The 27,578-nt window shown below is 37.6% G+C and overlaps 1 protein-coding gene across 5 annotated transcripts in view; it reads right to left on the bottom strand.

The window, feature by feature from the left end:
* Positions 1-863: 863 nt before the first annotated feature.
* hdac5 (histone deacetylase 5) overlaps positions 864-27,578 on the bottom strand; it is a 77,398-nt gene continuing 50,683 nt past the window's right edge. For 4 of the 5 annotated variants that reach the window (XM_026207607.1, XM_026207608.1, XM_026207609.1 and 1 more), the window contains 24 exons: positions 26,310-26,593; positions 26,087-26,231; positions 24,904-25,009; positions 24,548-24,681; positions 22,442-22,573; positions 21,226-21,338; positions 19,537-19,656; positions 18,593-18,833; positions 16,681-16,886; positions 16,322-16,606; positions 11,845-12,010; positions 11,569-11,702; positions 10,863-10,983; positions 10,316-10,365; positions 8,481-8,588; positions 8,292-8,347; positions 7,988-8,075; positions 7,753-7,872; positions 7,560-7,657; positions 7,216-7,334; positions 6,756-6,889; positions 6,297-6,381; positions 4,881-5,037; positions 864-4,782 (listed from right to left, as the gene is read on the bottom strand). In XM_026207607.1, coding sequence (XP_026063392.1) covers positions 4,743-4,782; positions 4,881-5,037; positions 6,297-6,381; positions 6,756-6,889; positions 7,216-7,334; positions 7,560-7,657; positions 7,753-7,872; positions 7,988-8,075; positions 8,292-8,347; positions 8,481-8,588; positions 10,316-10,365; positions 10,863-10,983; positions 11,569-11,702; positions 11,845-12,010; positions 16,322-16,606; positions 16,681-16,886; positions 18,593-18,833; positions 19,537-19,656; positions 21,226-21,338; positions 22,442-22,573; positions 24,548-24,681; positions 24,904-25,009; positions 26,087-26,231; positions 26,310-26,593 — 3,242 coding nt within the window. In that variant the 3' untranslated portion in view covers positions 864-4,742. The remainder of the gene's footprint in view (positions 4,783-4,880; positions 5,038-6,296; positions 6,382-6,755; positions 6,890-7,215; positions 7,335-7,559; positions 7,658-7,752; positions 7,873-7,987; positions 8,076-8,291; positions 8,348-8,480; positions 8,589-10,315; positions 10,366-10,862; positions 10,984-11,568; positions 11,703-11,844; positions 12,011-16,321; positions 16,607-16,680; positions 16,887-18,592; positions 18,834-19,536; positions 19,657-21,225; positions 21,339-22,441; positions 22,574-24,547; positions 24,682-24,903; positions 25,010-26,086; positions 26,232-26,309; positions 26,594-27,578) is intronic. The other variant, XM_026207605.1, reaches the window with a different exon arrangement.

Here is a 27,578-nt window from a genome sequence, read left to right as displayed (position 1 = left end):
AACTTGTTTGCCACGTAGCAATAAAAAAATATACGAAAAACCTTGATTATTCTGGTTAGTCACATTGTACTGCTATTATTTTGAACAATACTGTATATATATATATATATATATATATATATATATATATATATATATATATATATACACATACATACAGGGGCACTGCACAGGATCCCGGGCCCTATGCGTCCTAATGCCCCCCCGAAAATATATATTCCAGACTTTTCAAGGGCCCTCTCTTCCTTTGGGGCCCTGGTAATCAGTACTGGTTTTACCCCGAGTCCGGTGCCCCTGTGTGTGTGTGTGTGTGTGTGTGTGTGTGTGTGTGTGTGTGTGTGTGTGTATATATATATATATATATATATATATATATATATATATATATATATATATATATATATATATATATATATATATATCTGCGGTGTGATTTTGTCTATATATTATATAATATAAACAAAAATATGAACAAAGATTGTGTTTAAAAACATTTTTAAAATTGTAATTAAAATAATGATCAAAATAATTATATATTTCATATAAATTACACATATAAAAAGAGTAATATTTTATTAAAATGAAGTTATTTAAAAAAAATAACCAAAATATTACATCAAATACAAAAATTTTGATGAATTAAAAAATTAACCTAATTACATTTTATTCAGTACATAATTTGTTTTCCCACCAATTTAAGATGATATGCAGGGCATACAATGACTTGCACATACTGCAGGAAGATAAAACGAAAAGAAAATGTCTTGTATCTGTTACGCCACTGGCTCCAATGTTTCCCTGTATATGTTGAATTTTATTTATACAAATGAGGAAAAACACAAACAAACAAACAACCAGCAGGATTCAAAGGGACAGCAATTTTTAATGATTAATAGTCACAGTAATAGATTGCTCAAATAGCGTGTATTGCACATGTGTACACATATATGCACCCTATATACACGTGTGTAGCAGTTAGTATACACACCTTTGTATTGTCGCAACATGAAAGCACTGAAAGAACACAATAAATCAGGGAATGTGCTTTTGATAATTTCAGATAACTTCTGCATATCAATATGACCAGAAGATAGACAAGAAAGAGAGGAGAGAGTCGAGAGCGAGAGAGAGAAAAAAGATCTTAAAAATCCAAGGTCAAAAGATCTCACGAATTGAAACACCCAATCACAACAAGTGATGAAGAACAGCAAAGCAATGAAGAGACAGTGAAGGAGACACAACCGCTCTATCAAAAAAAAGTCCAAAAATATACAAGCACTCTGAACCTCGACGATCATAGGTCACTACATATACACAACATATGAGTTATCAATAAATATACATATTTACCCAATAGCAAAATATGTGGCAGAGACAGTAAAGCTATCTTCCACGGCGAATGTCGATGTCTTTTACACATACAGAGGTTTCCCAGTGTCCATCGTAAGGCCCTGTTTACGCTGTCGACATTGTTTTCTTTGAGAGCGCTTTGGAAAACGTCCATCGAAAATGAACCGTCTCCCTCAGTGCCTCATTTCCCCTCTCTATGTATTGCTCAACCCCTCGCCCCCAAAGAGAAGGTTTAGGTCTCAAAAAGGGACTTCTCAGGGTCAGCCGATTCATCCAGAAAAGTATAAAAGGAACGGAAAAGAAAAGAAGTAAAAGCGTTCACCACCAACTGCACGGTTAATAAACTGTTTGACGCCATTTAAGGTGAAAATACAAAACTCTGCACAAATGGTTGGTGATTTACATCCAAACGTTACGAAACCTGATCACAGTAGTTCCTGATTCAGACAGCACATCCCATAGCCACACAGAAGAGGGAAATTCTCTTAGTGTATATTACAGTATCTAAATACAGAGGCTAGTGTCAGCCTGATTTTTCACAAAGTGTTTCCTGTTTATTTTTAACCGCAGTTTGCGCAAAAAGCAATTAAGTCAATTCGCTTGACGATAATAAAGACTGAAAATTGACAGACGGTTAGATACTGAATGAACAGCTGAAGGTGATGTTAGTGTTGAAAAAAAAAAACAGAACGTACAAATACTTTATCATATGGTGACGAAACAAACAGATGAGTGTTGTTGTTGTGAAAAAAACTGGCCGTTCACTTTTAGCTATTGTAATACATCTTTTAAAAAAGTGAGTTATTGCCCAAAGGCTTATGAGGCCGTCGAAGACGTAACTTTTCATCGATTTACAACGAGACAAACATCGATCCGTAAGCAATGCAACTATTCATTTCTGACTCCAAATAAATAAATCAAAAGTGAGTAGAGTCGAGAAATGCGCAGCGGAATTTACGACGTTTCAACATCAACAGTTCATCGGCGAATCGATGAACGTACAAAACGAAAAACGCTGACGGGAGTTCACATGAGATTATTCACGCTGCTTTTAATGCCTCTTAATTTGTGTCTGAGAGCCGAAAGTATAAAAACGCGATTAGGTTCGGACCTACAGTGTTGTTATTAGTGCAAGATGCTCGAGGCCCGGTTCAGTCTCGTTAAAGAAAAATAGTACTATACATTAGACAAGTCGTCACTTCCCAGACTGAGTAATGCTGCTGCTGTGACACTGCTAAAGGAAGAGGATGATGTTAAATAAAGATGCAGTGGATTAAATCGAATTTGGCCCCCCAAAAGATGTTGCCACATAGTGAATAATGTAATGAAGGATCATTATATCAGGGTCATAAACAAGCCATTGCATTTCATCCACAAGTGATTAACCAGCATACAGCTATTAGACGACTGTCAACAGTTATGAACAATACTAATTAGTCTGGTGAAAACTAACCGTAAACATAGCATAAAAGCTATATCAAAAAATGACGAAAATGTAACCAAAAGTTTGCAGAGTATTTTAGTGTTAAATAATAAAAAAGTTGTAGTCACTCTTATTGCCGGAAAAAAATATTGTTAAATCCTGAAAAAGGACAATGCCAAATGCACTGCACAGTGACATAAATCAACATCATTGATAATATCTGTACCACGCTGTACATTCCTCATCAGAGAATACTTCAAATCAAATGACCAAATTAACACTGATACAGACTTTTTTTGTTTTCTTTGACATTTTTGTAAAAAAAAGAGAGGAAATGACATAAAAAAAAACACACTCTCTCGCCAATGGAAATAAAGTCAAATAAAACAAGTTTCAAATAAAAGAACGTAAGGGAGCCAAACAAATAACTGTACAAAGGAAGGTGAGGCTAAACAAGTTGGTCACAACATCGTCAGTGTTTCCAAACAATCACGTCATGTGCTCATCTATGGCACAGGACTGATAAATAAAACAATCGCTGAATTTCTTTCGTTCGTTCTTTTGTTAACAGTAAAATAAAAGTATCAAAACCTTTTACCAAGAACACAACATTTACACCCCCCCCCCCCCATCAAAAAACTAAAAAAAAGAAAGAAATGGAAAGAAAGTGGGGCAGGAGGAGGAGGATCATTTTGTGCTCTCCGTCGGTCATGGCTAAAATTCGTCTTCGTTGAAAAAATTAAGGCAATTTGAAAAACAAAGAAATCAATGAAAGTTAAGTCTGAGGATTCTCGATTCTTTAAGTATCGGTGTTGTCAAATGTTTTCCTTAGTATAAAAGGCACCAAGTTCTTGGAAAAAGTCTTTCTTGAGACATTACCACAATGCGCCGATCCTTGTTCTCCACCGAAGGTTGAGATGGACGCTTTAAAAATCCTCTCTTCGTATTTTACACCTTTGTCGTAAAACGGATGGGTTGCCATTATTTAAGTTTATGTGCGAGTATATAATAGCAAAGCCATATATACCAAAAAAGTACTGTTTTTTTCTGAGAGAAAAGAAATGCTTCTGGGAACAAAGGCTAACATCCGTTCTTCAACTTCTGGATAAAATTCAGCAGTCTTTTTTACTGTATGTACATCCAAAGTTGATAAGAAAATGTTCCATAGGGGATATAAAGTACTTATATATTTTTTTTGTATATTCAAATGTGTATACGGTACACACAAACCTACATATATATGCTTACATATATACGTATATGTATATTCATATATATTATATACTTAGTTCTGGTATGTTTGTGTGCTTTTCATAAGAGGCTATTATACAGATGAACAAGTATACCAAGTAATCGACACGGTACAGTGTAAACGAGTATACTTGTCTGCAAAAGGTGTTTCGACACAGCAGGTTCCTCTTTTGGGAACAGTGTTGCTTGTGAATGAGAGTATGTGCTCAAGTATTTTTGCTGCTTGTCGGCTTTTTTTTAGAACTTTGTACATATACTTTGTACAGAAAACAAAGCTTTTCGCAGTCCTCTGAGTGACAACATCCCTGCGCTGTCATGTTGTTTTCCCTTCCTCCTCTTCTTCTTCTTTCGATTTTTTTTGCATTTTCTTCTTTACGTCCTCAGTCCAATACAATGAGAAAATGAAATCAAAGGCCTCTCTCTGAAGAGCACCCAATTGTCCGGCCGGTCCAGCTGCTCAACCCTTACTGGAGTGGTCCTGTAATTACCCATCATGCCTTGCCGTCCCCTTTTGGCAACAGTTTGCTATGCTTTAACCTCAGAAAAGCGAAAGTGGGTGGGCTGTGAATGTGTCAGTCAAGCACCTGGAAATGAGTGAAGGACCGAGGGAACCAATCAAAGAGCTGGGAGGAGGATCATGAGGCGTGACGTCAGGGTGACCAGTGCCAAGCACGCGTGGACAAGAAGGTTGGAGCAGTGATGCACTGTACTCGCTCTTCTACAACACAGGCTCCTCCTCCATCGGCTCCTCTGCTGATCTGAGGATGGAGCGATTGGTTAGCGGTTAATGCAGGGCTAAATTATGTATTAAAATGGTCTACAAAACAGCGGACAACAGGCTGTGGAGTTGCAGTACCTGCTGGTTTCTGTGGAGGTCTTTTGCTGATCGTTGTCCACAGTGAGAGAGGCCATGGCGGTCAAAGTGTCTGCCTCGTCCTTCTCCCGTCTCTGAGCGTCCAGTAGAGACTGACCCACTGTAGGAGCCAATCTCTGCAGAGACATCCAGTGTTTACCTACAGATCATGAGAAGAGAAATAAAGATCAAGATTGTTACGTCATCAAGATCTTATTACAATTAATCAAAACTATATATATATATATATATATATATATATATATATATATATATATAAAACATAACTGAAATAAAATATTACACTTTATTTCAGCTAGTTGCCAAGGCACCATTTCAAATTTTAGTTAGAAAATTCTAAAATAGTCAATTCAAAAAATGGCTAGAACACACAACAACATGACTAAAACTTTACATTTAAAATGAAAATGGAAAATATAAATGCCATGGCAGCACAATGAACCAATAAGCTTTATAGAAAGTGTGAAATTGTTATATAAGATGGCATTTGGTAGGATGGCACTTTGGACGTCCCGAGTTCGAGTACCGGCTCACAGACCTTTCCAGATCCCACCCCACCTTTCTCTCACCCACTTCACTTCCTGTCAACCTACTGTGCTATCTAAATAATAGGCATAAAACGCCAATAAATATATTATATAAGATCTTTAAAAATAATATACAGTATTGTTCAAAATAATAGCAGTACAATGTGACTAACCAGAATAATCAAGGTTTTTAGTATATTTTTTATTGCTACGTGGCAAACAAGTTACCAGTAGGTTCAGTAGATTCTGGTTATTCTTCTATCCATTTTGATGGTTGTCTTCCGTTTTCTTCCACGTCTCTCTGGTTTTGCTCTCCATTTTAAGGCATTGGAGATCATTTTAGCTGAACAGCCTATCATTTTTCACCTCTTTATAGGTTTTCCCCTCTCTAATCAACTTTTTAATCAAAGTACGCTGTTCTTCTGAACAATGTCTTGAACGACCCATTTTCCTCAGCTTTCAAATGCATGTTCAACAAGTGTTGGCTTCATCCTTAAATAGGGGCCACCTGATTCACACCTGTTTCTTCACAAAATTGATGACCTCAGTGATTGAATGCCACACTGCTATTTTTTTGAACACACCCCTTTCAACTAATTCAACTAATTGCCCAATTGCACAGCCTTAAGAGCGTGCATATCATGAATGCTGGGTCTCATTTGTTTTCTGAGAATCTACTGAACCTACTGGTAACTTGTTTGCCACGTAGCAATAAAAAAATATACGAAAAACCTTGATTATTCTGGTTAGTCACATTGTACTGCTATTATTTTGAACAAAACTGTATAATCGAAATTTGGATAAAAGCGTCTGCACTACATGTAAATGTAAACAATACGATCTTAGCCAAGTTTTCTTCTGTTTCACTTACTCTGAATCTCAATGACCCTCTCTAAAGAAGATGTGGCTTTTGGACATGGTTTCTGCTGAAGCACGGTCAGTGGTAGAGGATCCAACTGCAACACACAAAAAACATGACAAATACAATAAATCAACTTATTTATGTTTATTTTGTAAACAGGAACATTATTAAAAACTCATGCTCTGCTAATATTCACCTTGCTGTTTTTATGTTAGGGTTCCAGAGACCTTAATAATGTATGTGTAAAAATATTTAAGAAAATTTGATTAACTTATTTATCCTTTGAATTGTTCAGATATGGTCCTCTGATCTAATTGAAACCAATCTGGCAAGTATTAACATTTTGTTTTATCACCGAGACCCCAAAACAGAACATGAGGGGTTAAAACGGAAACGCTGTTGAGTTATGCAGCTCAAATATAATAAGATCATGTACTGTTCAGATGTGTTTGAATGAATGATGGGCACCTCGTCTCCAAGCAATGCAGCCACGCAGGACTCTGATGCGTCACAGATGGCGGTGAGGTCGTGACCTCCTTCCAGCGCCAAAACCACACGGCCACCAGCCAACTTCATCAACTGCTTAGTGAGATGGCCAAAACCTACGCAGAGAGCGAGGAGCATGCTGGGTAATTCATGCTTTATAAATAAACTCTAAAGCCTTCAGCAAACCTTAACGCCCAATTTGAACAGAAATATAGGTTAACAGTGAAAAAGCCTTCCATACTATTGGTCTAATGTACTACCAGTGTGACACCAATATTTACTGCTCCCCCAAAGCAATGTCCCAGAACAACTGAGGTAGTCCAAGTTCACATAAATAGATTTTTTTTGTGTATAATGCAATGCATATATTCAATCAAGGGGCAAAAACAGCATTTGTGTCATCTGACCTTTGATACTGGAAACATAAAAACAGCAAACTCACATTTGGCGGTGACATTATATCCACCCAGGGGGGACTGATGGCCCTCCACAGCGTCAAATCCAGCTGACACTAGCACCACATCCGGGGAGAACTCGTTGGCTATGGGCATCACCACCGTCCTGCAAGCACACGGACAGCAAGACTCTGATTTACAAACAAATCTGTAGCTTTATACAAGTGTAATCCAGAAACTAATTTAATACATTTTTAAAAGAGCAATCGCTTTGATGTCCTGCCTCAAAAAAAAGAGCATATTTTTTATACTGAAAGTGGGGCTATATTTTGTATAAGGTTTCTTCCATTTTCTCTATTTCTCTCTGACAGACAGGAAGTGCGGATCTCACCTGAAGGCAGTTAGATACTCCACATCACCCATAGGTGGCTCCACTCCACCTGTCCAGGCAATGTTGACATTAAAGCCCTCTCCTGGACCTACACCAACCTAGAGAGGAGAGACGGTCAGTTACAAATAAAAGACCAGTCTGGTCATGTGACTAAAGGAAGCAACTATTACCACAGTGACTAAAATGTTGTTACCTCCTCGGGAGCTCCGCTGCCTGGGAAAAAGTTGCCATCGTCATAACGGTGCAGGGAAATGTACAACACATTGGGGTCATTATAGAAGGCCTGCTGGGTCCCATTTCCATGGTGAATATCCTAAGAAATGAGTGGTTTTGTAACACTGAGTTGAGTCTGATTTTGTTCTCTGCTGTACTATTAACGATCAAATTCTCGTAACTGTAGCATCTAAAGCCCCTCCCTAAAATCTCACCCAGTCTATGATCAGGATCTTGCCCACCCCCAGTTTCTGCTGCAGGAGTTTGGCAGTGATGGCCACTGAGTTGAAGAAACAGAAACCCCTGCCAAGACACACACAGAGCAGCGGACGTTATTCATGTGAACACACATACACCATTTATCCATCTAGATAACACAAAACTCACTCCAAGACACCGAAGTCCATGCATCAATCATTAAAATGCATATTTTGAGTAAATATGATGACGTACACAAATTTCAATGATGCACTGAAAATATTGTTTTTTTTAATAAACTATCTTACACAGACTACTTACATGGCGGTTGATTCCTCCGCGTGATGACCAGGAGGACGGACCACTGCAAACCCGTTCTGTCCATCAAACAAACACAGAAGAGAAGGGAGATGAGGACCACGTAAGAGATGTGATATAATATAAGCACTGAATATTCATGCCAGAACATCAATTAAACATGAAGCTGTGGTAAGAGAAGTAACTCTGGACCTTCAGTTCTCCAGCAGCCACTTTGAATGCCAGCTCAATGACGCAGCCCACCGCCATCCGGACGGCTCCTGACGAGTGCATCTCGTTCCACACTGTGTCACTGTCCACCTGAAGGCCATTCATTCATGTTAAATACTGCCACAAATGGGTGAACTCATAACTGATCCTATTTACTTCTTTAAAGTGCCCCTATTATGCCATTTCATGCAGTGTGTAATGTAGCTGTATGTGAATATAAATGATCTGCAAAGTTGTAAAGCTGAAAGTGCACGATAAATAAAGTCATTATCTCCCAAAATAAAGAAATGACTCTGTAGAGCCTGTAGATTATTAATTCGAATCCCACTTCTGTGACAGCTACACGACACGGGGTAATACATTTGCATAATGCGCGCCGGGTTCTACACTGGCCAGCCGCGAACAACTTGACTCCGTTCACAAACACGTCATTCTACTGACGACTGCTTCTCTAATCTGCGGGATTCACAAAACGCTTGCGGTTGAAAGATGGATCAGTATCCTGTTTATTTGGACCAGCTGCTCCACTGAATCGCAACCTGCAAGTATGATAAATAATAGCTATTTTCTATAGAACATTCAAAATACAGAACTATTAAAATAGGTGTATCGTTTTCCGACACTCGCTGTACGCCGTAGACCAATCACAACAGACTGGGCCATCTGACCAATCAGAGCAGAGCAAGTTCACGGAAAGGAGGGGTTTAGAGAGAATTCATCTTTGAACTTCTTTGAATGAATCGTTTGAAAATAGCTGGAAAATGAGGTGATATTAAATGCATATTTTGAGAAAACAAAAGTGTTTTTTTTGACCCTGGATGCATGTAATCCTATTGTGGGAGACTCCAAAAAACAATATTAGGAACCGTAAAAATAACATAATGGGGCACTTTAATATAAATGCAGGACAATTCATCAGTGCAAAACCTCAAGTAGTAATAATAATAATAATAAAAAATGATAATACAATTTTTTTTATATAATTAATATATTATAAAATGTTATCATTTTATTATTGAAAAGTTGTATTTTTTTAATAGTACACTCTAATAATAATGATTATTATTTAGATGTTTTATTTTATCATAGTATCTGTATATTTATTATAATATATAATGTATACATTCCAATCTAATCTAACAATAATAATGCAATTAAAAAATGATTTAATAATAATAATAATAACAATAATTATAATTATAAAATTAATATATTATAAAACACTTATTATAATTTAAAGCTTGTTTTAGTTTTATAATATGCTTTAATAATAATTATTTTTATTTAGATGCTTAATTTTATGATAATATATCATGTATATATTCCCATCTAATCTAACAATAATAATACTAATTTATTTAAATTAAGATGAAACATTTAATTAGAATTATTATTATTTTTAAATATTTAATGTAATGTAATAATAATTTTGAGGTTTCATTATAATAATAATCTTAATATTTATAATAAACTTTAATCTAATGTAATAATAAAAATGTTACATTATTCAAAAAGATAAAACATCTAGATACTACTAATACTACTTATTACTACTACTAATAATACCAAGTACCAAATGTAAGTAAGGTTGCACAAGAAATTAAAATAAAACAAAACAATATTAACTAATAATATCATGGCCTACTTTTCATAACCCAAAAAATCCTAACTGACATATTCCTGCCTGCATTATTTGCCAGAATATTCTGTTTTGTTGGTAAATGCCTCTATAATTTACAGTTACATATATTGTGAATGCCATTTCATTCTTTATGAAAGAAGTGTGATGACTAAACGGATGACCAGACAAAGCTTACCCCAATGCCTCCACATGGTAGGACGGCGTACATTTTCTGACTTATTGGACCTAGAAAATCAAAAAAGGCAAATCAGAAGCTGATCTGAAGGAGTGTTATGTTTAGGCCCACATCTGTTGTTCACACATTATCTATTCAGCTAATGGCATAATTGGCTATGCTAATTCAGTCTGGAGGATGCTCATTGGCTGACGCTGAGGCAACCATCATCTGTCTCGCTGTTCTACAAAGAGCACTCAAGGTCGAAACAGCCTGCACTACTTCACATAAAAGTGGAGGAGGTGGAGTGATGGCAACTCTGTCCGCAGCTGAACCTTCTCACACACACACACACACACACACTTCACTGGTGACTCAGAAGCGGGGGTGGGCAAATGTCTAGAACCTAAAAAAAGCCTAGGTGTCTGTCAAAGGAGATTTGCTTAAGCAAGCCATCAGATTGGAAGCAAGCAAGGGAAGCTTTTTGTGGATAGTGTACTAGGAGGAGAATCCTGTTTTAGTGTCCTAAAATCAAGATGCATCACAACAGAGAGCTTCTAAAACACACCTAAAAGTTTCTTGCTGTCCAGCTTCTGTCGGTTCAGTGGACTGGTGCCGTAGAGCAGCGTGTGGTACTCTGAATGCACAGTTTGGATTTCATCTAGTGTGGCCTTCCTTCCCCTGATCCTCTGCACACAAACAAACACAGAAGCACGTTGAGGTAACGTCTATGACTCACCAAAACATGAATGAGTTTACATGATTCTTCTATGATATATATATATATATATATTTTGTGTGTGTGCACGTGTAATTAAAGATTTTTTTAATCACTTTGGTTCAGAGTCATTATAAATGATGTTTCAGATGTAATGATATTTTCACGTTTATCGATGTTAAATTATATTATAAAACATGCTGCTCAAAAATATTAAACAATAGAGTACACTACCATTCAAATGTTTGGGATCAGATTTTTTTTAAGGTTTTTAAATAAGTCTTATGCTCAGCAAGGCTGCATTTATGTAAACAGTAATATTGTGAAGCACTATTAGAACTTCAAATAAATAACTCCTATTTTAATATATGTATATTATTATTATATATTATTCCGGTGACGCAAAGCCGAATTTTCAGCGTCATTACTGGCATGATACTTCAGAAATCATTCTAATATGCTGATTTGGTGCTCAAGAAACTTTTCTTATCATTATCAATGTTGAAAACAGTTGGAAACTTGTTTGGCTGACCCTTCCAGCAGGTGGCGCACTCACCTCACAGCGACCAAGCAGCCCTGTTTCCTGGAGCCTGGACCAAACGCTCTGAATGCGACCGGCGTGTTCGGGATGGATGTTGGTGTTCCCACATATGCACTGGTGCTTTAGCATGAAGGTGTCGTACACCAGTCCTGCAGAGAGAGGGAGGAGATTATTACAAATAAAAGTCTAGCCAGTACAAATATGAAACATGAACTGAGATTAATCTATTATGCATATTGTCTTTCAGATCAATTCTCAACTATGTGACTGATAGACCGCAGAGCAGTGTACCTGTCGTGAAGAGATGCTTAATGGGAACCTCGTTCAGGGGTGCTCCTTTAAGACTAGAAGTGACGGGGGACGACTGTGCCCTTCCCAGGGGTCTGTGGGGCATTCCAGTGATGGACAGAGAGGCCTGGAACACATTCAGTTGCTGCACATGCTGCTGGTCCAAATACTGCGGAAAGAGCACACAAACATTATGAATTCAGTGCCGCTCATTTCAATTCAGTTTAGTTCAGTACACTTTAAATCGGTTCTGTTCAGTACGGTTTAATTCGGTTTAAATTAGTTTTGTTATGTAAAATTTAAATCAATTCGTTTCAGTGCAGTTTCATTCAAGTTTTTAAGTTCTATTCAGATCGGTTCCTGTGAGATTTTCCTATGGGGTTTTATAATGTTTTTTTTTTTTCAATTTACGAGTAAAATAAAGCCTGTGGTAAACATAACTTGACGATATGTTTACGTTTTGTTCTACAATGTAAACTGCACACTCTCACAGCCCAAACGTTCTTATCTAGTAACTTAAAAAAAAAAACGTTTTCAAAAATGAACATAACTGATTCAACTGACGAGATGCACCCCTAAAATAGATTTAATAAAATTAGGATCTTGGATAAATTTTATTTTATTAAATTTTTTATATAAGATAAAGATGTTAAACTTACAAAACTTACATAATATTGCTGTGGCAATTAGCTGAAAGTAATTAAAACTACTAAAACAAAATAAAATGAAATTCTAATTTTATTTTATTAGATTTTTCACATAAGATACATATAAAAAAACTAACTTACAAAACTTACACAACAATATTGCCTTTGTAATTAGCTGAAATAGGTTTAAGTGGAAGTAATTAAAACTATAAAACTAAAAACTTAAAATAGTTAAAATAGTTAAAATAGTAATATATAAAAAACGAATTAAAAACAAATATAATTGCTTAAATGAAAATGAAAACCTAAACATGAAAAAGAGAAGCTAATTCAAAATACAAATAAACTGTGTAATTGTATATAAATAAAGAGTAAGTAAAGATCATAGCAGACTAAACATCAGTCCAAGCACACGGTCTGGACCGTCTCACTAAAGAAAGTCAGCAAACATTTGCCAAAAATCTCCTGCAGTAAACAGCCTCAGAGTCTGCTTTATATCAGATGAGTAGAATGAACGTGTGTGTGTGTGTGTGTGTGTGAGCACTGAGACAGCAGCCGCTGATGCAGGACAACGTGCGATGGAAGCACATGCGAGATGATGGGATTCATACTAGTTGTTGTTGTTTTTTCCTGTACGAGACCTTGAGATTGAATGTATGCCAGCACACAAAAATTTTCACAATTCGCTTTTTTGTACCAACTCCCTCTTTATTCGAGACGCTAAAGCCATGCAGCATCTGTCTCACTCACTATGGCAGGTGACGGGGGCTCAATTTGTATTCAAGACACTCAAGCAGAGGCACTCACACACACACACACACACACACAAGGACATAGGTGGGGGTGTTTTAATGAGAAGGAAAGGCCAGCTAGGGTCTGTGACTGACCGAAGTGACAAGGAGTGTTTCGTGTATCGCTGCCTCAATGGTGACTGCATGTCACCACACAACAGACACACACAAACACACACACACACTGCGGTGTGGCACGTCACCCTGGTGGGCTGTGATTGGGTGTGAAGTGCAGGGCAGTGAAGGCGGGCGGGGTCTGGAGGAGGAGATGAATCACCAAGGAGAGATGAGTCAGAGACGGTCCATTCACGGGGGAGTATATGTGTAGATGTGTGTGTGTGTGTGTGTGTGTGTGTGAGTCTGCCGCTGCACGAGGAGGATGCAGTCTGAATTCTAATGCTGTGCTCTTTTGAATTTTTTTCTCAATGATTGCAGGCAGAGTGAGCGCGAGCGAGGAGGAGGGTGTAGCTCTTTTTTCAATAACTCTCTCTCCTGCTCATTCACTTTCACTCATTCATCTGTTTTTCCTTCCTCCCTCTCACAACACAAGTGCATGTTTGTGGGGTCTGTGTTAAGATCAAATTGAGCTCTTTTCCAGGATCAAATCTGCCTGGATGTCATGCAAATGTATGGGCTGGAATACATAACAGCATGAATCGCCGCAGTGGCGCTACACACACACACACACACACACACACACACACACACACATATATAACAAAATGACGAATAAGAATTGATAGATCAAAATAATGCACATTTCTCAATCGATTAATTACATATCACAAAATTACATGCACATGAGGCACAAAAAATCCTTATGTATAATAAATTTTTTCAGTATAGTGAAAATAAGTACTTCGTAAAATATTAAGACATCGCTTTAATGGTAAAAAACATGGTAATACCATGGTACTCTTAAGATACAGAGTTATTATTAACTTAAACGAAAACATTTTGTTGATTGAAATAAAACTGAAATACTGCAAATAGATGAAAATTAAACATTAGAAAATATAGCATATTACGACATTACTAATAATTAAACAAACTTAAAATGAAGATTGAAATGATAAAATGTACTAAATATATATATATATATATATATATATATATAATAATTGTATATATAAGAAATGTAATATAAAAATGAATTCAAAATATTACTAAAAACCATAATAGCATATAAATCATATTAAAGCATAAATAATATATAAAAATATAATACTGATACTATAGTATTTAAACAGTAAAAAAAAATAAAAAATGCCATGGCATTACTATGATAGTTATGTAAAAACAGCAACAACAATAACAAAAAAGAATAACCATTGTGCCAAATCCAAAATCCAATGTAATACAATATAACTTTTTTTTACAAGATAAGAATGAACTTATTCTGTAACGTTTTAAAAAGCGCTATAGTACAGTGCTTGTATCAGATGGTAAAACCATGGTACTTTTTTGCAAGATAAATCTGCTCAAGTCCAGCTCTTTGGCAAATATTGATTTTACACTTCCTGAACAAAATGTGAGTGGTGCTTGCCACTATTGGCACCGTGAAGCTAAGAAGAGTTTTTAGAGCTGTGCTACGTGGCTGCTCGCTGCCTCAAGTCACAAAAGCTTACCTCTGCTTCCCATGTGCTAGAGATTCATATTAAAGTTTCATCATTTGAGATAAATCCCCAACTACGTATGAGCAATAGTAAAACCTCAAGGCTAAACACCTAAGCAAGCAGCACTTACTCGACAAACTTTAGCTCTCGGAGGAACCCCCACCATCGTTCCCAAGTCAATTTCACTGCGTCTTCCTATCTAGCAATTATTTATCTGTCTCTCTTCTCCTCTTCTCACCCGCTCCCCTCCTGCCTCCAGTAGTGAGTCACTGGTGGGACGAAGAGAAGAGAGCAATCTTCCTCTTTAATCCCTCCTTTTCAGGGGGCGAAAAAGCTGCAACCGCTCTGGTTGAGAGGGATACCCTCGATCTCCAGTCACCAAGCCCCCGCATGTGCGTCCCAACACTCATCAAGAACTTGCCTACGCACTTCAGCTCTCGAAAAGTGCAGTGACAGAGTCATCGGAAAGACATTAGATGCATCTTAAAAGTCTAACGACAACACAAAAGCCACACAGTGGCTTCTAGTTCGATAAATACAAAATAATTCATTTAAGATCCATCTTGTTTCGTAACAAATGAGGGTAAGCTGTGTTACGTGCACAGGTTCTGCACGGTGACTCATGCAGTGACTACCCTGCTTTTCCATAACTGAAATTCACTCAACACTAAAGATGAAGAATGTTTCTGAATGTGTTGATAGCTTTGCATGTTATGCAAAATAGAACGGGGATGGGGAAAAAAGATGATAAAGGAGAAAGGGGTAAATATAGAAAGCCGTCTTAACGTGATAAACAAATAGTAAACAAAAGGTAATTGCAATTTCAGAAGGGCAGTGATCCTTAGAAGCCCGAGAAACTAAAAATACTATGCAAAAGGCATGTTGGCAGCTCTGTGAATTACTTTAGAGGTGAAGTGTGTCATTTCTTTCTATCTGAAATAGCAGTGGTGCAACCTTGGTGTGGGGCTAGCAGTTTGTTAGACAAGTTCAGGAAACCTGGTTAAAAATAGTCATTATTATTTGTTGCAATTGACCATCTGCAAAGAGTTTGATTGACAGGCGATCTGACCAATCAGAATGCCGTATCCGCCATCTTGCCCAACTAGCAAATCAGTCAGGAGAGTAGATTAACTCTGGTGGACTTAAACTTGAAAAATGTTGTGCATTGATGTCTAGCCACGGTTGTGATAAAATATTTTCTGATGTTCATTCATGTTTATTTCATGTTTTAAGTAAATATGAAAAGGCGATTGGTTCACTTGGCACTTGAACTGAGGGAACACAATAATCTGTCACGACACATTAAAGACCCTAAAAAATAATTGATGATATTTATTGATGAAATTTTTTTCAGGTTTTTACAAAAGGGTCAATTCTGTTTTTTGTTTTTTTATACTTTCAATATAAAAAAGCTATAATTTCTCACCTGGCCATAGGGGGTGCCATCTTCATCACATTCCCTCAGTTCAATAGCTTCATCTTCATCATCTTCTTCCTCCAAGTCACTTTCTGTGCTTTCTCCCTTCAACGGAACCAGACGTTCTGAAGGGGGTGTGGTCTCGCCAGAGCTCTCTTTCTGTAACCCCTCCCTTACAGGATCAAGGCCCTCCCCCTGCTCGTCCTGCATCTCTGCGGTTTCTGTAAGCTCCTCCTCCGTCTCCTCGGGGTGCGTGGGAGGCTGCCTTGGAAGCTCCGCCCCTTTGGAGAGGATCTGAAAGGAGGTGGAGCTTATTAGCATTTTGCTGCTAAATAGCTCGAACAGCATCAAATATCTGATCCATATACCTTATTTAGCTGGTAGTGTTTCTGTTTCTCGAGGAAGTGCTGGTGCTGCTGTTGCATTACGAGGTGCTGCAGGGCCTGTGGTGTTTGAGGCAGGGGTGCTGATTGGGTACGACTCAGCGGCCGGTGCCTAGGCAACTTATTCACTGTGCGCATGTTGTTGGACATCCGCTCACCCGTTACCAGCGGAGATTGCCCATACATAGGAACTGCGGGATAAAGATCAAGATGAAAAGTGTAAGCTGTTACACTTACACATCAAACTATTTTTAACATTGCTTTTCTTGTCAACTTGGTATCGTGGTACCGTGACTTTGGACATTCATTGTTAGCACACTGCAGACCTGAACTGTAAGACCTAAAAGGACAATTACTTGAATGTAGACTGTCTAGCCATACAAGTTTAATTTTGCACATAGTTTTTCCCCACGGCAAAAATTTGCATAAGATGTCTTAGTTTTCAACTTAAGGTGGAGCAACAGTTTGAAGAGAACATTGCAGACCAAATCAGTTAAACTGTCCAAATGTGTATAGCTAGCTAGCTAGTAACCTGAATAATGCATCTGGCTTAAATCGAGCCATGAGTGCTAAGAAATATTATGGTAAGGACAAAATAAGAATGCATTTGTTTCTGCATTAGGGGTGGGTGATATGACCAAAATCTTATATCACTATTTGAGTAATTTTGTTTCACAATGATATATATCACAACATGGTTATTATTGCTTTAAATTAGGTCTTTAGGATATAAAACATTTTTATACCATAGAAACCTCATTTCTGTCACACGTCAATCACAAAAAAAAAAAAAAAAAACATGCAAAAAAACAAACCTCAAGCTCACTGAACACAAGGAAACAACTAGCAATTAAATACGAATAAGAAACTAATAACAAGAAATAATAATAAAAAAATAAAAAACTACAGTAGAACAAATAAATACGACATGCTACATACATTGTATAAACTAATCAAACTAATAATTCACTGTGTAAATTAAATATATATTTCTAAAACACAAAAGTGATTTAGACTAGAGCCGTGAGAGATATTCTCTTTTTTGTTGTTTAATTTAACATGATTGATGCATTATTAGACTGCTGTCACTTTAAGAGCTGAATATAACAGAATATACTGTTACACATTTTTCTGTCAGCTGTTTGATTTCACTTAAAACCTACTGTAAATTACTTTGTTTACATGGTGTTTACACAGGCATTTTAACACATAAGTGTATTTAACTGTTCAAGGCTTATAAAGAGCCAAAAACACTCCTGTCTTCACGTATGTGCCTCTCTGACAGTACTCACAAACAGTCTCTCAGACAGTGCACACGTATAGCTAAATTATTTCTTTTCGCCGCTAATTGCATTTCAACTGCTTAAAGTCACTTGATTTTGTACAGCAATGCTTAAAATTGCATATAAACAATACATTTTTATGACCATGTAGTAAATGCGATAGAGACGATAGTTGACCGATTTATATATTTCTGCAGGTTAATCGTGTCTACCAGTATATCTCCAACCCCTAATCTGCATACTTATATAAAGTATGTTTCTTGCCTTAAGGCACTGACAAATGTACATTTACATACAACACATTCACATTTATAGCTTTTTGCAGTGCATTGAGGGTAACCTGACTGTATAGTGTGAATTTATGTCATTCTGTCACCGATGGAGTTTCGGTTCCTTGCCACTGTCGCCTCTGGCTTGTTTAGTTGGGGACACTTAATTTTCAGTGATATCTTCGACTTGATTGAACAGATACTATTTAAACCGAACTGAGCTGGATGATGCCTTTTTGCATTATTGACATACTATTTTCCTAATTAATTGCTGTTCAGTTGCTTTGTCACAATCTGTATTGTTAAAAGGGCTCTATAAATAAAGGTGACTTGACTTGTGTGTACCTGCGAGAATCGCGCTCTGTTGACGAGCCTGCTCCAGCAGTAGGACGTGCTGGAGCAGCGAGGAATGGCTACTGTGGCTATTAGAAGCGGATGGGGGCTCGGGGTCAAGGGGTGCCCCGGTGGGAAGGCACGTCGGCAGGGACGATGTGCTGATGAACTTCCCTGTCAGTGCCCCACCTTGACGCAAACTCTGGATTGTCTGCCGCTCTGCCTCCTGCTGGCCACTGAGTTTCTGAGGAGCCTAGAGTGGAGGAGAAGACAACCAGAATTTACTCTGCAGACATGGGAGCAGTAAGCTGCTTAAAGCCAAAAGCCTAAAAGGCTGTTTTCTCACTGGATTTGATTGCTTGGTCCAAACCAGAACCAGTATGATTCCATCCCCTTTCACATTGTACTTTTGGGTCACCACTGTGAGAGCTTGTTTTATACCAGAGGTGTCCAATCAGCTCCTGAAGGGCCAATATCCTGCAGAGTGTAGCTCCAACATGTCCCAACACACCTGCCTGGAAATTTCAAGTAACCCTGAAGACCTTGTTTAGCTGGTTCAGGTGTGTATTTTGTAATTAGGATTAAAGGTAAAGTCTGCAGGACAGTGGCCTTTTCAGAGGACTGTACACCAATGCTTAATACTATAATTGTGACCAAGAGTGTGCAAAGATGCAAACTAGGCATCTTTAAAAGTTACAATTTAGGACAAATAGCATTCAAACCAACTGTAGTGTAGTTCACATGAACCGTACCGCGAGAATAGACTAGGGTTTGGATCAGTGGTGTGTTTCTTCTGAAAAGCACTTTCACATCAATCAAACTCTTGAGTCCAGATCAAAAGCTCCAGGGTAAAAGCTTCCTAATGATCTGGCAAGCCCACCAGGGTTCAGCCTACACCACTTGCTAACTCTGAATCATCATCACGAAGCCAGCAGGCTTTAGCTGAGGACACTCACCGTGATGTGCGCGTTGGCAGGCAGTCCAAGAGAGATGTTGGGCAGAGATGGAGAGGTGTAGAGGCTAAGGGGACTCGGTGTCCCATCTCCAGTCAAAGACTGATGCAGAGAACGCAACTGCTGTCGAAACAGAAAGGGAGAGAAAGACGTTGAGTCCCACAGGACAAACAGCAGACCTATATTTCCAGATGTACACTTCAAACAGCACAAAGAGTCCGTCTTATCTCAGGAAGGCATCCCAGACGAGGAGTTTCGGCTTGACTTGATCACTTGAAAGCATTCTTCTTTGGAAATCCTTACTGAGTTGTGACGAGCAAAGCAGCATGTGGGAATGGATTGTCTGTATTTGGGACTGGATGAGCGCCACTTGAAGACGACAACAGTTCCAGTTGCCACGTTAAAGAAATGAGCTAAGCAGTCATAAGGATAATTAAAATGTTTTTTTTTACTTATTATTTCTAAAAACTGAAAAAACGTCCCAAAAGAAAGCGATGTGAGAAACGCGGAGGTGTTTGTTAATACTGGTAATCCCATCATCTGACCCTATACTTGGAGCGCAGCCATTTTCAAAGCCAAAGAACAAAAACTAATGGATCTACTTTACAAGGCAACGGTTATTCATCCCAGAAGACCCAATTTAAGCCTTCCATTATAAGTTGTTCATACAATGTACGTCATTCTCACTCTGACTCAAATGTAACACTACGAAAAGACGAGGAAGAAAAAGACAAAGCGGACATTCCGTGGCAGAGCGCCCTACCTGCAGCAGAGATGATGTCAGCATTCTATTCTCCTTCAAATGTATCCATCACTTCTCTCCAAGCTGTACTGCTAGGCTACAGAGGCTCTGGAATGGCGATCTAAGACTATTTTTGGAGAGTGGTATGCAGTGGTATGTAAACTACATGTAAACACTGTAAATGACATTATTTGTTTGTTTATATTCTATTTTATGGTCCAGCTCTCTCTATTAACAAACCATTAACTTTTAATTTGCTATGAACGCTAATTTACTTCTTATTAATATACAGTAAGGAAGCTGTTAATTTGCTAAGTAGGTATTAAGTAGAATTAGGGATGTAGAATATGGTTATAGAGAATATGTGCTTTATAAGTACTGACAAACATCCAATGTGTTAATAATAGGCATTCTAATAAGCACGTTACAACTAGATAATAGTAAGAATTTGTCTTTAAACCGAAGTGCTGTTTGTTTTGCATTTAATATGCCGGTCATCCGAAATGAAACACAATCTGGCTCATTCAAATTCAGCGTTCACACAGCTTCAAGCCCTTTGTTGCATGAGCACATCCACTTTCATTCTCTCTGGCTCTCAAGGTTAAGGTGATCCTCAAGGCTAGCTGCTTAGCATGCAGGGTTGACCCCAGGCAGATTCCTGCTGTCCATCCAGAGCAGCTTTGGCCATTCTTGAGCCTACAGATATAAGTCACCGCAAGGCTGACTCTCAGAACATGTGTGTGTGTGTGTGGGTTTTTTTCTTCAGGATTTGCATACCAGTGTTATCCCAGGCCATCACAAGGCTCTGCGCGATAGATTGTTTCCATAGAAACAGTGTCATTATCTAGGTGAAGCCAATTTATTGTCTTTTTTCATCCCTAACCTATTGAGAAGCGAGGGGAGTGCGAGAGCAGAAGAGAGCTAAACGTGTAGGGGGTTAAGTCTCTCACCTCAGCGTGGATGTTTGGGACGGACCCGCTGGAGCCATTCTCGGCAATGGCACAGTTAGAGCTGTTCGGAGAACTGGGACCCGAGCCAGGAGCACTGCTGCACATAGAGGACACTGAAACACACACACACACACACACAGATTTCAACAATTTCATTTTAGCTGCATCGTTAAAAAATATAGCTGATGATTTCACAATATTCTGTGATTGATTAAACCATTTTTTATGTACCAGCAGGATGTTAAACTGTTCCCTTCCTCCAAACAGCACAGGAGTCACACAATACCTATGTGTTTATTACTTCTGTTCGCAAATCTTCACACATCTGATGGCAGTTTGTTTTTTTAACAGGCTTATTTGAACACAACTCAGGTGCTGATATATGAAGGTTTACATCGCTTTCACATCGTTTACATGCTTAATGCACAACTAATGTTTATTTTATTTAATTTATATTATTATTTTAATAATAACGTTTTCTTTGAGTCTAACTAAATCGTGCGAGAAAAATAAATCAATAAAAATAATGAAACAAAGGTAAATAAGTTCAAATTTACACAGTAATGCCAAATTTAGAGAATTGTGGAGAAATATTGCATTGCAAAATATTTTCCATATAATATTTTAAAGATATTTATGGGCCCCATGACAAAATACACACAGACACACACATACACCTACACACACACATATATACAGTTATAAATACACATATATATTGTATTTTAGCATCTCTATAAATATGGCCAATGTGATACGCATCTTGATGCACATCCATAGCGGTGATAAGAGAACGCGCTTGAGAAACAGTTTAGAGAGAAGAAAACAGTCTACATACAAAACATTAGTCACAAATTATTGGTCTCTTTCTAAATAAAAATATGGAGCATCTACTAATAATTATATATAAATAGTTTTTTTACCGATGTAAATATGTTAGAAATTATGCATCATGATACACATGCCAACTTGCATCCGATGCACACTTTTCATAAATATAATGTAAATACTTTTTAAAAATATATATGTTTTATTTAAATATATTTAGATGCCTTTACAATTTAAAACAGGGGATCTGTCAAAGAAAGATCATTTTATTTGGACAGTTTTTAGCATAAAACCAGAAAAAGTAGTTCTAGGTTCAAACCTGTTTAAATACCTGTTTTAACACTCATGAGGTTATGCAAACAGTTCTGAATTCGCACACATGGTTTACCTGAGATCTCAATCGCCCTTTTCTTGAAGGTGCTGATCACAGTACCATCTTTCCGTCTCAGAAGTGGGCTGCTCCTCCTTTCAGCCACCTTCTGTTTTAATCGCGAACGTACCTTCAGATTGGGCTCAGAGGCTGAACAGAAGAGAGAAAGAAAAAGATCCAATCACTTAGAAATGTAACAGCAAACCCAGCATGATTTGAGATATCATTTAAGGGGAGTGAGTTGCAAAGCAAGGTTCATTATATAGGGGCTTCACCCTAAGTATAAACAATTACAATAGTCATAATTCACTTAATAAGCACCACTAATGAGGGTTTGCATCTGTCACTCTTGTGCATCAGGACCATGGACAGCAACCGCCCGTCCATGCCCATATCTCTTTCTCTCATACACTATAGATAAACGTTATATTTACAGCGTGCCGATTTTATCTCTTGTTGATTCCGGAGACGCCGAGCCAAATTAAACTAATTGAAGTAAAAAGGGATTTGAAAGAGAAGAAATTGGGGCAATCATCCAAACAGGCCGTGTGTAAAGCGGCTTGACCGAGCCCTGTGTGTTTTTCTGGGCCCCTTTGTGCGTCACAGCCTCACTGGGCATATAGAGCCAAAAGGACTTTAGCCTCTAATGCTATCAGTGACTTTAGTATGGATTTAATTAGATTTAAAATAAAAGTGTGAGACGAGGGGGAGGGGACGGGATGGAAAGACACACACTAACTGAGGGCACGTTATGTAAGGAGATTGCTGGTGTGTAGCCATAACAGTGGTAATAAAGAGTAAGCGCTTGGCCCACGGTAACAGACCCGTCTGCCATTACTTTATAAGTGCGCTGAAGTCCAAGCTAGAGGGCATGTATGTGTGTGTGTGTGTGTGTGTGTGTGTGTGTCTTCCTATCCTCCGGATGGTATATGTGTGTCAGTTTTATTATAGAGAGCTTTATAAAGCAGCGTGGGTGTGACAGTTTAAAAGATAGCAGTGTGTAAAAGGCAGATAGCAGATGTGTGTGTGTGGGGTGGGGAACAAACTCACTGAATCTGTGTGGGAGTATTGGAGTATGGCTGGCGGCTGTAAGAGTGAACAGCAGATGACCAGCAGTACTTTGAAAAAACCCTCACAAATATAGTCGAAAACATGTCAGAAATGATTTGAGACGACGTTTGAGGTGGCTCTCTCTATTTGAATGTCTCATAAACAGGCTAAACTGTGCTTTTGCTTTAAATCGGATGATGACAGCAGGTTGTGTGAGGGGTAGATTGCAAGGTAGGCAATGATAAATATCATTTTGTTGTATGAAAACGGTTTTCTTGCTAATATTAATATGCGGTGCTATTATAGTTAACTAGAACCAAAATATAAAACAACACACACACAAATATGTAAACAAAAAATTACAAAATTTTTAACTAAGATTATAGTGAAAACAAAGAAATTATTTGATTATTAACAAAAACTATAATAGTATCTCAAGGGTATTAAAGTAACAGTGCTCTGAGGTGTGTTTGTGTGTAGGTCCGCTGTTCTGATGACTCATTGTGACTCACACCTGCAGACTCCTCGCTTCATCCCCACACACACACACACACCCTTGCATCTTCTGTGAGACCTCTGCAGTGCTAAACAGCTCAAACTTCTTCACACAAAACCGCTGGTGACTCCAGAACAGCATCATTCATGTACAGAACTAAAATAATCATCTAAAGTATACACGCAAACACTGATGCATTGGCTTATTCAATCCACTGATGTTTATAATGCAGCGTCAATGTCAATAGCTATTATATGAATTCATTAAGATAACAAAAATTGTCATTTTCTTTGAGAAAAAACAAGCGCTTGAAAAACAGTAAAAGGACAGCGATTACTGGTAAATTAATAATAGAAACTTATCAGTTAATAGCAAGAAAGTTCAAAAGAGCATGTGTTTGAAATACAAATTTTGCATAACATTATAATTATCTTTAATGTCCCCTTTGATAAATGTAATGCATCCCTGCTAAGTAAAAGTATTCATTTCATTACAAAAAACAAATCCTACTGAATTGCAGTGTAACATTTACACAGTTAAGCAACAGTTTATTTCATATAAACAAGAAGCCTACTCACCGGTCTTACGGAGAGGGAAGTCATCCTTGCCTTCATAGGACCCTAACAATGAGGGGAGTTTGTAGGAGGGCGGCGTGCCCGGTGTGTTGCTCTGTGGAGGGGAGCCCTGCTCCAGGGATGCGTGGTGAGCCCCCCTTAAAAAAAAAAAAAAACACAGTCCATTACAAAGACCCATCCATCACAATTCAAATGAGACCCATATCCTTTCACCATAATGTGGCATGATGTAGTATCAGTTTGATCATGCTATGAACGAATTTGTTTTACATCATGCTGCAGGGAAATAGTGCACATTGAACCGGTCTTTGATATATTAACTAACAGAAGAAGGCTGAGCGATATGGACTTTCTCTCACCAGCACTTCTGGGGGAAGGAATGGTTGAGTCCACCGGGACCGGGTTCCTTCTTGCTCAACAGGAACTCCTGCAGCTTCAGTTTGACCTCAGTACTGGCGATAGCACCTGAGAACAGAGTCAAAGGACATCATAAACACAAATATGCATCGGTGTCTTTATCTGTGTGTATTTTAAGATTTCTAAATAGTTTTTAGTTCTTTGAAATCAAAGCTGAATTGTGATCAAAAATAGAGTAAAAACAGTCATATTTTGAAATACAGTAGTATAATAATTTAAAACAAGTTTTCTATTTGAAATTACATTTTAAAATGCATTTCACTCCTTTGAAATCAATGCTACATTTTCTGCAGCCATTACATGACATCATTATCAATGTTGAAGATGGTTTTCTGCGCTGCTTAATATTTTTGTGTAAACCGTAATATGAATAAACAGGACATGATTAAAAAGTTCAAAGGAACAGCCTTTATTTGAAGAAGAAATATTATGTAACATTATAAATGTCTTTACTGTCACTTTTGATCAATTCATTGTGTACGAGCTAAATAAAAGCATAATGTCCTTTCAATAAATAAATAAAAACTTACCAAATTATTTAACTGTACTGTATAACTGATCCAATACCAAAAACAAATAGTAAAAAAATAGTTATTTTAATTATTAATAACAAAAAATACGTATCTTTATATATATATATATATTTTTTTTTTTTAACTCTACCGAGTCATGTGAATGCTGCACATAATAGCTGCCTATGTGTGCACTTATGAGGTTACTATAGTATACTATGTAGGCAGCTTACAAGGTTTTGAAAATGATCTAATATGTTAATTTTGTGATGCAATAATGCCTAGTTCGGCACGGTGTCGTTTTTAAGTGTAAACAGCCAAAGACAAGGAATAATAGAGCAATTTGTTCCTACTGTGCCTAAAGTACTTCAAGGGATTCATGACAGTGTGTAATTATAGCAGCAAACAACAATAAACATCAACTATGTACTGCTCAGCAAGGTGATTACTCATTCAACCAAAAGGTGAACAGTGTACTTAAACTATTCACATTTTGGAAATCAGCATCAGAATAAACAACAGCAAATGATGAGCGGCGACTGTGCGGTGAAACGAGTTCACTGTAGATCTGTTGTAGTGCATATAATGGATGGATTAATAGAGCAATACGCACTCTCTTTGCCCTTCTCTTTGTTCCGCAGCATGAGGAGCTGTTGCTCCAGTCTCTGCTTCTCCATCTCTTCGTGACGTTGCTGTTCCAACTTCCTCTTCTGCTCCAGCTCCTGCTGACGCTTTGCGGCAAGGATCTCCTGCTGTTGCTGTTCAGAAAGAGTTCACAAGTCAAGCATCAAATTTCAAGGAGAAGATGTGTACAGAGAGAACAGAAAGGGCACTACCTTCAGATGTTCCTGTAGCTGCACTTCATGTTGGCGGGTCAAAACCTCGTGCTGCTTCTGGAACTCGGCGAACAGCAGCTGTTTCTGCAGCTCTTGTTGTTGTTTGAGCAAGAGCAGCTCGTGCTGTAGCTGTTTTTCCCTCAGCGCCGGGTCCACCGTGCTTAGCGCACTCAGACGCGGGTCCGTACGCAGGTCCACCGGCCCGCCGCTGCCTCCACCCTGATCTCCTCCACCTCCCACCGGACTCTGCATCCCGGAGGGGAGCAAGGTCTTCACATCCACTGCTGGAGAATAAATCAAAACTGGCTAGGTCAGTAAACTTAAATTAAAATGTTATATTGACTAGTGTCTGTGAATATTAAGACACAAAAATGCCATTCAAACATGAATCCTGCATGTTATGCGTGTCTCTATGTGAATTAATGGCGCAGACGTGCGGTTTTGTTTACTACACACATACTGCAGCGCACTTGTGATGATTGCAGTGTTTTCAGGCTCAACATATCTGTACAGGAATACAAAAACATAATTTCCAGAGCTGCTCTGAGAGTCACTTTAGGAGCATTTTACAATTGAATTAAAAAAAAAAACGTTGAAAAAACGTAAAAGGTATTTACAGCATCTCATAAAAATTAAAGTTTGGTTTAACTTGAAGAAACTGTGACAAATATATTATTTAATGTAATGATAGTACTACTACTACTACTAATAAAATTATTAAAACTTTATTTTTTTTAAGGAATATTTACTAGAGAATTATTTACCAGAATTTATTTAGCAGAAAAATGTAAATAGACAACACAGTATATCTGAAAAAAAAAAAAAAAAACTAAAAACATTAAATTAATTAGAGTTGCTTCTGACCATTAAAATTTAATGAAAACATTAACATTTAATCCAGAAAATTAATGGAAGAAACATAATTTGGTTAAAATGTGTGTTTCGTGATTTCAGTTACACATGCTTTTTTTAACCATTAGAACAAAAATAAAATTAAAAAAAAAAAAAAAAGTAATTAAAAAAAAAAAAAGTAATTTGGAAAAAAAAAATCAATACTAGTTCATTTAAGGTAACAATGAATATCTTCTCTCTAAATAGATATACAATGTACGTGACAATTATATCATAGACTGCTTCAGGACCTTATTGAGAACCAAAATGAAACAAAATATCTTTAAAATTCGACATTGGGTCAGAAATATTTTGTTCAATGAAATTAAAATTTGTATTATTACTTTATGATAAATCTTTTGCAAAACTGTAAATGCC

This window comes from Carassius auratus, chromosome 28, assembly GCF_003368295.1.
Source record: "Carassius auratus strain Wakin chromosome 28, ASM336829v1, whole genome shotgun sequence".
In the NCBI taxonomy this organism is placed as follows: Eukaryota; Metazoa; Chordata; class Actinopteri; order Cypriniformes; family Cyprinidae; genus Carassius; species Carassius auratus.
The sequence above is the reverse complement of the archived record's forward strand: the minus strand, read 5'-3'. Positions and strand labels throughout refer to the sequence as shown.